The sequence below is a fragment of the Salmo salar genome, chromosome 04 (genome assembly GCF_965601325.2).
Source record: "Salmo salar chromosome 04, fSalSal1, whole genome shotgun sequence".
Classification (NCBI taxonomy): Eukaryota; Metazoa; Chordata; class Actinopteri; order Salmoniformes; family Salmonidae; genus Salmo; species Salmo salar.
In genome coordinates, this window is record NC_138294.1 from 268,678 (window position 1) to 280,700 (window position 12,023).

At 43.2% G+C, this 12,023-nt stretch overlaps 1 protein-coding gene across 4 annotated transcripts in view; it reads right to left on the reverse strand.

Moving 5' to 3' along the window:
- Positions 1-1,658: 1,658 nt before the first annotated feature.
- Positions 1,659-12,023, reverse strand: part of LOC123724017 (uncharacterized) — a 35,413-nt gene continuing 25,048 nt past the window's right edge. For 3 of the 4 annotated variants that reach the window (XM_082973962.1, XM_082973965.1, XM_082973963.1), the window contains 9 exons: positions 9,494-10,065; positions 6,049-6,086; positions 5,113-5,177; positions 4,774-4,988; positions 4,329-4,585; positions 4,075-4,200; positions 3,766-3,898; positions 3,651-3,680; positions 1,659-2,297 (listed from right to left, as the gene is read on the reverse strand). In XM_082973962.1, the coding sequence (XP_082830088.1) occupies positions 1,963-2,297; positions 3,651-3,680; positions 3,766-3,898; positions 4,075-4,200; positions 4,329-4,585; positions 4,774-4,988; positions 5,113-5,177; positions 6,049-6,086; positions 9,494-10,065 (1,771 nt within the window). In that variant the 3' untranslated portion in view covers positions 1,659-1,962. The remainder of the gene's footprint in view (positions 2,298-3,650; positions 3,681-3,765; positions 3,899-4,074; positions 4,201-4,328; positions 4,586-4,773; positions 4,989-5,112; positions 5,178-6,048; positions 6,087-9,493; positions 10,066-12,023) is intronic. The other variant, XM_082973964.1, reaches the window with a different exon arrangement.

Genomic DNA, 12,023 nt, shown 5'->3' on the forward strand with positions numbered 1-12,023 from the left:
CCAAATACATTTAAACTCAGTTTTTCACAATTCCTGCCATTTAATCCTAGTAGAAATTCCCTGTCTTAGGTCAGTTAGGATCAACACTTTATTTTAAGAATGTGAAATGTCAGAATAATAGTAGTGATTTTATTTCTTTCATCACATTCCCAGTGGGTCAGAAGTTTACATACACTCAATTAGTATTTGGTAGCATTGCCTTTAAATTGTTTAAGTTGGGTCAAACGTTGCGGGTAGCCTTCCACAAGCTTCCCACAATAAGTTGGGTGAATTTTGGCCCTTTCCTCCTGACAGAGCTGGTGTAAGTGAGTCACGTTTGTAGGCCTCCATGCTCGCACACGCTTTTTCAGTTCTGCCCACAAATGTTCTATGGGATTGAGGTCAGGGCTTTCTGATGGCCATTCCAATACCTTGACTTTGTTGTCCTTAAGCTATTTTGCCACAACTTTGGAAGTATGCTTGGAGTCATTGTCCATTTGGAAGACCCATTTGCCACCAAGCTTTAACTTCCTGACTGATGTATTGAGATGTTGCTTCTCTCCTCATGATGCCATCTATTTTGTGAAGTGCACCAGTCCCTCCTGTAACAAAGCACCCCCACAACATACTGCCACCCCCGTGCTTCACGGTTGGGATGGTGTTCTTCAGCTTGCAAGCATCCCCCTTTTTCCTCCAAACATAACGATGGTCAGTATGGCCAAACAGTTCTATTTTTACGATCTTTGTCCCCATGTACAGTTGCAAACTGTAGTCTGGCTCTTTTATGGCGGTTTTGGAGCAGTGGCTTCTTCCTTGCTGAGCGGCCTTTCAGGTTATGTCGTTATAGGGACTCGTTTTACTGTGGATATAGATACTTTTGTACCTGTTTCTTCTAGCATCTTCACAAGGTCCTTTGCTGTTGTTCTGGGATTGATTTGCACTTTTTGCACCAAAGTACGTTCATTTCTAGAAGACAGAAAGAGTCTCCTTCCTGAGCGGTATGACGGCTGTGTGGTCCCATGATGTTTATACTTGCGTACTATTGTTTGTACAGATGAACGTGGTACCTTCAGGCATTTGGACAGTTCTCCACAACTCTGGTTCATACTTGGGAGGTCTACGATTGTTTTTCTGAGGTCTTGGCTGATTTATTTTGATTTTCCCATGATGTCAAGCAAAGAGGCACTGATTTTGAAGGTAGGTCTTGAAATATATCCACAGGTACACCTCCAATTGATCAAATTATGTCTATTAGCCTATCAGAAGCTTCTAATGCCATGACATTTTCTGGAATTTTCCAAGCTTTTTAAAGGCACAGTCAACTTAGTGTATGTAAACTTGTGACCCACTGGAATTGTGATACAGTGAAATAATCTGTCTTTTAACATTTGTTGGAAAAACATCTCACTCCTCCACTCCAAAACTATAGTTTAACAAGAAATTTGTGGAGTGGTTGAAAAACGAGTTTTGACTCCAACCTAAGTGTATGTAAACTTCAGACTTCAACTGTATAAAGCAAGTTTAATTCCATAAGCAGATTTCCTGTGTGTGTAGTTTAACTGTTATCTCAGTCCATGATTGGATCTTGGTCACCCCTTTTATATTTGTATAGTATTTCTGAACAGGTGTGTTCTGATCGTAGCAGACGTGTGTGTATATGAGGCATATGGACAGTAAACTACCCAGAAACAAACATTTATTGACAAAGAATTACAGCCCAGTCAGATCAGGGGTGAATTCATTAGTCACCCACCGTAGCATAACGTTTTGCAACAACAAAAACAAGTGTTTATTTTGGACAAATTCATGTTGGTTGAGTAGTAGTACTGATCTAGGATCAGGTCTGTTTCCTAGTGAATACACCCCATGGTGTTGAATAGGAGTGTTACTGTCCATTCTACCATTAGGTTGGTACCCCAACACTGTTACTATCCATTCTACCATTAGGTTGGTACCCCAACACTGTTACTATCCATTCTACCATTAGGTTGGTACTCCAACACTGTTGATCTGAAGCTCTGTGTAAAGACAGGGGTCCAGCTCCCCAAGAAGGTTGATCATCCTGGAACATGACTCAGTTCCTTTTCTCAACACCATGTCGATGATGTCACGTGCCTTCTCTGTCCTCTCAGCTATCACCTTCACTGACTCCATTTCCTCCTGGTTGATGACTGTGTGATGCAGCAGTCCGTCCAGCAGTTCATTCAGGACAGGTCCTGATACTCGTATCACAAACTCTGTCCGTACAGAACGCAGCTGCTGCTCTGGAGAACCAGTCAGACTGCTCTCAGCTGGACGCCCTGCCCCCGACACAGCACCTGAGAGAGGTTACAACATTTAAAAAAAAGCGACCTAAAATAACAAGTATCGAGAAATGTTTTTTTTTAACAATAACGACCTGCATCAGTGAACATATTTAAGGCCGGTTTCACAGACATAGAACAACAGGCTGGGTCATTCAGAACCAGGATAATCTACATCAAGTCCTGGAGGAGATGTCATTGGGTCATTCAGAACCAGGCTAATCTACATCAAGTCCTGGAGGAGATGTCATTGTTCTTGAAGACAGTCTTTTATAATCAGGACTAGTCCAGGTCCTACAGTAAACCATGTTGACTGGCCCTCATGTCATTGGTTTGTACAGTGCATTTGGAAAGTATTCAGACCCCTTGACTTTTCCCACATTTTGTTACGTTACAGCCTTATTCTAAAATTGATTAAGTGTTTTTCCCTCAATCTACATACACAATACCCCATAATGACAAATTGAAAACAGGTTTTTAGACGTTTACAAATGTATTAAAAATAAATATACCTTATTTACATAAGTACTTAGACCCTTTACTATGAGACTCAAAATTCAGCTCAGGTGCATCCTGTTTCCATTGATCATCCTTGATGTTAACAACTTGATTGGAGTGCACCTGTGGTAAATTCACATGTTTGGAAAGGCAAACACCTGTCTATATAAGGTCCCACAGTTGACAGTGCATGTCAGAGCAAAAACCAAGCCATGAGGTCGAAGGAATTGTCCGTAGAGCTCCGAGACAGGATTGTGTCGAGGCCCAGATCTGGGGAAGGTTGCGAAAACATTTCTGCTGCATTGAAGGTCCCCACGAACACAGTGGCCTCCATCATTCTGAAATGGAAGAAGTTTGGAACCACCAAACTTCCTGGCTGCACGGCCAAACTGACCAATCGGGGGAGAAGGGCCTCGGTCAGGGAGGTGACCAAGAACCCGATGGTCACTCTGACAGAGCTCTAGTGTTCCTCTGAGGAGATGGGACAACCATCTCTACAACACTCCACCAATCAGGCCTTTATGGTAGAGTGGCCAGACAGAAGCCACCCCTCAGTAAAAGGCACATGACAGCCTGCTTAGAGTTTGCCAAAAGGCACCTAAAAAACAACATTCTCTGGTATGATGAAACCAAGATTGAACTCTTTGGCCTGAATGCCAACCTGGCACCATCCCTATGGTGAAGCATGGTGGTGGCAGCATCATGCCGTGGGGATGTTTTTCAGCGGCAGGGACTGGGAGACTAGTCAGGATTGAGGGAAAGATGAATGGAGAAAAGTACTGAGATCCTTGATGAAAACCTGCTCCAGAGTGCTCAGGAGTCAAGGGGTCTGAATACTTTCTGAAGGCACTGTAACTCATGTTTACTTACTAGTTGAACGGGTGTCAGTGACGTATTCATCTGAAAGATAAACAACATGAGGTTATATCACTATAAATAGCATCTGGTACAAAAGTACAAAGTAATGATTGACATGTGCTCCTACCTCGTGATACAATTTCTTTCCATACTGTCCTCTCATCATCACTGAATAACTCCATCTCAATGTCAACCCCTGTCATTTTCACAATCGCCTTGAAAAAGCTTGGTGTGGTGTCTCTTTGTATGAAATGAATTCTCTGGAGGGAGAGAGAGAGAGATTGCTTTGGCAATGTAAACTTATGTTTCCCATGCCAATAAAGCCATTAGAATTTAATTGAGAGCGAGAAGGCGACAGCGAGAGAAAGACAGAGAGCAATGGATAGAAATGTGACTTAAATGTCAGATTCATGTTCTTATTCTACTGAAACTGTACCTGTGGATTGATGGAGGTAGAACAAGGAATGTTCAGTCTGAAGGAACTATTCAGTTTGAAGGACTGCTCTGGTCTGGAGATGAGAAACCTTGAAGACCCATGAGACTTTTCCTGTTGTTCCACAGCCTGCGACACGAGGCATGGAATACCCAGCCAGTCAATGTATAGTCTTATTCAGAAAACTAGCAACACACTATTCGCTTCATTTAATGAGTGTCAACATTAAGATCATCTCTAAAATAATGGTCCCTCACCTGTATTTGGCCGGGGTTCCAGGGGAACAGGTATAGGCGAGAAATTAATGTTTCCCTTTTCACTGTCAGATAGAGCATCAGCTCACAGTGGACATCTACGTCCCAAGACAGTAAACTCAGTATCAGAGAGAAAGGTGAGAACTTGGGATGGAGAATCTTAGCATGGAATCTGGTGACCTCATGCACTTCCTCTAAAGACACTCCATGTTCCTCTACATGAAGAATCTTCATCTCATTCCTCAGGGAAGGGTTGGTCCCTGAACAACACAATAAAAAGGAGGCAGAAAGACAAATATTTTATTATTCATCCAACTAAAACACAAAGAATATGCAGTACCAGATCACAGTAAACTCAAATTCCCAGAATAGCTCATTCATTCATTCAGGAAGTGAAACTCAGTTACATGGAAATGTCTTTCTGAATACTATTTCTATATGGTTTTACCTAAACAGACAAAGTGTGGCAGATGAACTTCCTCCAGTTCACCTAACTCCATAGTGATGTCCAGCAATGGACCACCTTGTGTGTACTGCATGTCTTTCAGAAGTTGACTGTAGGGATCCCAGTTCCTGAAGTGATACTTCAGAATGACATCTCTCTCACACAGCCAGCGGAGCCCAGACACTGTGCACTCATAACTCCCTTTGGGTGTCCTGTGTCTGAGGGCAACAACAAGATATGGTAGAGAGGTCAAATGGAGAGGTTGGATTAGAAGACTATTCCCAAAGGTAATGGGGAAATACACTAGCAGGTGGAATGAAATGTTAAAAGTAGTTATTTTACCTGAACATTGTCACTCCCTGGACAGTGGAAGTCAAGGGTTCAATCTGAAGCCAGTGTGTGGAGTCCTGAACAAGGACAAGCATGTCAGTAATACATATGGGGCCAGTTTCCTGGACACAGTTTGAGTCTAGCGCTGGACTTAAAGCACGCTCAATGGAAGTTTCAACAGAAAGTTCTTTAAGGTCCAGGACTAGGCTTAATCTTTGTCTGGGAAACTGGCCCATTAACCAAAGTAACTAATCTAATGTATTTATTCAATGTTACATGGAATGCTGGTGATTTATCAATTAAACTGTCTAATGACAAAATATAACTCCAGCTAAAATCCTGCATGCCTACAAGCAGAACACAGGACTGTCTATATCCCAGTATGAATGGTTGGTCAGTACACACCTGGCTTTGAGACTGTGTTTATATTACTAAAGCAGAACATAGGACTGTCTATATCCCAGTATGAATGGTTGGTCAGTACACACCTGGCTTTGAGACTGTGCCTGACTCCTGCTGTTTTCAACTCTCTAGAGACAGCAGGAGCGGTAGAGATACTCTGAATGATCGGCTATGAAAAGCCAACTGACATTTCCTCCTGAGGTGCTGACCTGTTGCACCCTCGACATCCACTGTGATTATTATTATTTGACCCTGCTGGTCATCTATGAACATTTGAACATCTTGGCCATGTTCTGTTATAATCTCCACCCAGCACAGCCAGAAGAGGACTGTCCACCCCTCATAGCCTGGTTCCTCTCTAGGTTTCTTTCTAGGTTCAGGCCTTTCTAGGGAGTTTTTCCTAGCCACCGTGCTTCTACACCTGCATTGCTTGCTGTTTGGGGTTTTAGGCTGGGTTTCTGTACAGCACTTTGAGATATCAGCTGATGTAAGAAGGGCTATATAAATACATTTGATGCAAAAGTAAGATTTGAGATGATGATTTACCTCAACATGGTCACAAGTCTTACAGCTCTGAGGAATCACTAAAGTCAAAAGTAGTTGTTATTTAAAACAGACAATCTTATTGTAATAAAAATGAATATAAGTGATCAACAGTCTCAGAATGTACACTCATTAGCATACCATAATCTGACATTAGTGTTATATTAATGAATGTTTGTGGAAGCAGGAAACAACATCGTTCTGGTCCATGTTTTGTAGATGTTGGGGGCCTGATTTCTGGTAGATCCTAGGATGAGAGCTTAAAGGTAGAGTCAGATAAATGATGATGTACGAGCAGCACCACAGATATTGTGATGAGCAAGATGCCTGACTTCTCTCTCACACAGTCACACACAGTATCTGCCCATGTGCATGGGTTCTCTTCACTCTCTTTCAACGTGGTAGCCACGGAAACAAAACAGTGGTCTAGCCTTGCGGTACAACGCTCTTAGTTGTAGAAATTGACCCACTATACGGACCTGTTAATGGTGGGTCACGACGTGTCAGAGTAAATGTATAATTATTTCATTAATTACTGGAATTGATTGGGCCTTTTAGCAGCGACACATCGTTCAGCAGCAGATGATGCCCTGTCAGCCACTGACTTGTCATTCCCACTCAACATCACTCACCGCTATCATTTACATTTTTACATTTTTTGTCATTTAGCAGACGCTCTTATCCAGAGCGACTTACAGTAGTGAATGCATACATTTCATACATTTTTTTCTCCGTACTGGTCCCCCGTGGGAAACGAACCCACAACCCTGGCGTTGCAAACACCATGCTCTACCAACGGGACCATAGTTCTGGGCGGATTCCTCACCTCACCATGATCATTGCAACTCCACGAGGTGAGATCTTGCATGGAGCCCCAGGCCGAGGGAGTTTGACAGTTCTTTTGTGTTTCTTCGAATAATCGCACCGACTGTTGTCACCTTCTCACCAAGCTGCTTGGCAATGGTCTTGTAGCCCATTCCAGCCTTGTGTAGGTCTACAATCTTGTCCCTGACATCCTTGGAGTTCTTTGGTCTTGGTGGAGAGTTTGGAATCTGATTGATTGCTTCTGTGGACAGGTGTCTTCTATACAGGCAACAAGCTGAGACCAGGAGCACTCCCTTTAAGAGTGTGCTCCTAATCTCAGCTCGCCACCCGCACAAAAAGACACCTGGGAGGCAGAAATCTTTCTGATTGAGAGGGGGTCAAATACTTATTTCCCTCATCAAAATGCAAATCAACCTACAACACCCCTGACATGCGCTTTTCAGGATTTTTTTGTTGTTGTTATTCTGTCTCTCACCGCTCAAACAAACCCACCATTAAAACCACAGACCGATCACCTCCTTGTCTGTGGGCAAACGCACAAAATCAGCAGGGGATCAAATACCTTCCCCCCCCTCACTGTACATGTAACTACTTATCTTCCAAGAGATTCGATCTTTAGTCGATTAATTGATAAAGTATGAACATATTAGTTCACAGGTGAGACAGTCAAGTTCTCACTTGAGGCCCTTGAGATGGGAGACTTGCGGGTGACAGGAACACGAAGACCCAGTAAGCAACTTGAGAAAGAAGTTGATCCCGGCCAGGTATGTCCAGATGGAGGCTGTCTGCATGGAGAGGGGTGACAAAGGCAGGTAATAGATGGTATGGAAACATCTCCAGGCTGTCCAGTAAGAGGACAGTGTCCTTGGTGCAACGGCAGATAGGATGGAGTGGCTGGGAGATTAGGAGAAGGTTCACGGAAAAGTCGTCATGGCTTAAGGAGGGATTAGGGTTGGTAGGGGTTCTCCATACGGGGCCAAGCACCTGCATCTCTGAAATTGGAGACGGGACAGAGAATCATCAAATGGACTCATGCTAGCCACAAGTTCTGAATGAGCTCAATTGTCATAAAACGCAAATACAGGGATGAGTTGCTCTCTCTTTCATACAAACGGAGAAATAACGAGGAGCGCCCACTGTGTGTTTTGTGCGGGGACGTGTTTAACGGTAGTAATGAGTCTCTCAAAACGAAGAAATGAATAAAAACGCCACGTCCTGACCAAACATCCACAACATGATGGTAAACCCAGGGAGGTCTTTCAGAACAAGGCAGAATGCTTCAGGATGCTTCAAGTCAGCTAGCAAGGCATTGTTGTCATTTTATAACAGGCGGTGATAAGCAGAAATAAGGGAGTACTAACTCTCATTGTAGTAGAAGTGAGTTGTACACAGCTATTAGCTCAAATTAGCCAAAGCAAGCTAGCTAGTTACTGATGGTGCAACCCTTAGTAACAGTACAGATGAATATAAAAAATGATCAGGCCTACTGTACATCTACCTGTAGATATTATTGTTGAAACCTAGTCTAGGTTGGAACTGTTGCTGTTTAAATACAAGTAATACATTAGTATTCTGAACTGGAATAAACTGATTGAAGCAAGTTGATTTGAGGTAAACACTCATCTACAGCAGGAAGCGGTCTCCTGTCTGACTGAGAAAGGCAAACACTCATCTACAGCAGGAAGCGGTCTCCTGTCTGACTGAGAAAGGCAAACACTCATCTACAGCAGGAAGCGGTCTCCTGTCTGACTGAGAAAGGTAAACACTCATCTACAGCAGGAAGCGGTCTCCTGTCTGACTGAGAAAGGTAAACACTCATCTACAGCAGGAAGCGGTCTCCTGTCTGACTGAGAAAGGCAAACACTCATCTACAGCAGGAAGCGATCTCCTGTCTGACTGAGAAAGGCAAACACTCATCTACAGCAGGAAGCGGTCTCCTGTCTGACTGAGAAAGCAGTAGATGTTCTGATCCAGTTTGGTTCCACATACCCATGTGAGTCAGGGTTCTCAACTCTGACATACTTAAAACAAGTACAGAAACAAGGTTGAGTATGACCTCAGTGTTGCATTGTTAAACACGGAGCCCAGAATAGACCTGCTCGTTGAAAACTTAAACCAGCCACACACCTCTCATTAGGACTGTGTTTTCTAGTCTACACCTGTGTGATGTGATCAATCACTTTATTCCAGTTAAGGATGAAAATGATTTATTGTATTTTAGCAGCAACAGTTACATCCTACACAGATATGTAAGAGTGTTTTTAATGGGGGAAAATGAACATGAATATATATTTATTTAATTTCATTGTTTTTAGTTTTTGTCTATATTGCATCCGTTTTAGACATAAGGTCAATGAAATGTACCGATATTTACGTATAGTTGCATATTTTCCTAAGCTTGGGTCCCAGGAAAACACAACATTTGTAATTTGGGTCCCAGGCTGAAAAAGTTTAAGAACCCCTGCATTATGGTGTTTACTTTGTGCATCTACGTCATATTGCTGACTCTACCTTTAAGTTTGTTTTGACCAAATAGATCACGATTGTGTTCCTTGTCTGGGACTCAACTATGATGACCGCTTTAATCATATTTTCACGTAAAAAAATGTATCAGTTAACTCACATTTCTCAGGTCCAGGCTTGATACAACTCTCTCCACCATGGTCTCTGGTGTCCTCAGGTCCAGGCTTGATACAACTCTCTCCACCATGGTCTCCGGTGTCCTCAGGTCCAGGCTTGATACAACTCTCTCCACCATGGTCTCCGGTGTCCTCAGGTCCAGGCTTGATCCAACTCTCTCCACCATGGTCTCTGGTGTCCTCAGGTCCAGGCTTGATCCAACTCTCTCCACCATGGTCTCCGGTGTCCTCAGGTCCAGGCTTGATCCAACTCTCTCCACCATGGTCTCCGGTGTCCTCAGGTCCAGGCTTGATACAACTCTCTCCACCATGGTCTCCGGTGTCCTCAGGTCCAGGCTTGATCCAACTCTCTCCACCATGGTCTCCGGTGTCCTCAGGTCCAGGCTTGATCCAACTCTCTCCACCATGGTCTCTGGTGTTCTCAGGTCCAGGCTTGATCCAACTCTCTCCACCATGGTCTCTGGTGTTCTCAGGTCCAGGCTTGATCCAACTCTCTCCACCATGGTCTCTGGTGTCCTCAGGTCCAGGCTTGATCCAACTCTCTCCACCATGGTCTCTGGTGTTGGTAAAGCAGAAGGATAGACTGTGATTAAACTATATACAACTTATAAAGGCTTTATATTTCATACATACAGTCTTCATAAGCAATAAAAAGTGTGTATAAAGGGTGACAGAACAGCTCCCTATGTAGGGTGAAATGTGACATAACATACTATGTCAACTTCAAAATGTGGTCCTGTGTAGCTCAGTTGGAAGAGCATGGTGCTTGCAATGTTAGGGTTGTGGGTTCGATTCCCACCGGGGAAGAGCATGGTGCTTGCAATGTTAGGGTTGTGGGTTCGATTCCCACCGGGGAAGAGCATGGTGCTTGCAATGTTAGGGTTGTGGGTTCGATTCCCACCGGGGAAGAGCATGGTGCTTGCAATGTTAGGGTTGTGGGTTCGATTCCCACCGGGGAAGAGCATGGTGCTTGCAATGTTAGGGTTCGATTCCCACCGGGGAAGAGCATGGTGCTTGCAATGTTAGGGTTGTGTGTTCGATTCCCACCGGGGAAGAGCATATGCTAAATTATGTAAATGTGACATAAACCTCTATGTCAACTTTGATCAAATCAATACTGATGGTGACATTACATGTGACATTGCATATCTTGAGGAATGCCCCTAGAGATGTGAAGTCACCAGGTATCATGAGTTACATTCCCCCCTAGAGATGTGAAGTCACCAGGTATCATGAGTTACATTCCCCCCAGAGATGTGAAGTCACCAGGTATCATCAGTTACATACCCCCCCTAGAGATGTGAAGTCACCAGGTATCATCAGTTACATACCCCCCCTAGAGATGTGAAGTCACCAGGTATCATGAGTTACATTCCCCCCTAGAGATGTGAAGTCACCAGGTATCATGAGTTAACATACCCCCCCTAGCGATGTGAAGTCACCAGGTATCATGAGTTACATTCCCCCCTAGAGATGTGAAGTCACCACAACTACTAATCTAACTGTCTGTAGGTCCAACAGAACACATTAAAACACACCACTACTACTAATCTAACTGTCTGTAGGTCCAACAGAACACATTAAAACACACCACTACTACTAATCTAACTGTCTGTAGGTCCAACAGAACACATTAAAACACACCACTACTACTAATCTAACTGTCTGTAGGTCCAACAGAACACATTAAAACACACCACCACTACTAATCTAACAGTCTGTAGGTCCAACAGAACACATTAAAACACACCACTACTGCTAATCTAACTGTCTGTAGGTCCAACAGAACACATTAAAACACACCACTACTACTAATCTAACTGTTTGTAGGTCCAACAGAACACATTAAAACACACCACTACTAATCTAACTGTCTGTAGGTCCAACAGAACACATTAAAACACACCACTACTACTAATCTAACTGTCTGTAGGTCCAACAGAACACATTAAAACACACCACTACTACTAATCTAACTGTCTGTAGGTCCAACAGAACACATTAAAACACACCACTACTACTAATCTAACTGTCTGTAGGTCCAACAGAACACATTAAAACACACCACTACTACTAATCTAACTGTCTGTAGGTCCAACAGAACACATTAAAACACACCACTACTACTAATCTAACTGTCTGTAGGTCCAACAGAACACATTAAAACACACCACTACTACTAATCTAACTGTCTGTAGGTCCAACAGAACACATTAAAACACACCACTACTACTAATCTAACTGTCTGTAGGTCCAACAGAACACATTAAAACACACCACTACTACTAATCTAACTGTCTGTAGGTCCAACAGAACACATTAAAACACACCACTACTACTAATCTAACTGTCTGTAGGTCCAACAGAACACATTAAAACACACTACCACTACTAATCTAACAGTCTGTAGGTCCAACAGAACACATTAAAACACACCACTACTGCTAATCTAACTGTCTGTAGGTCCAACAGAACACATTAAAACACACCACTACTACTAATCTAACTGTCTGT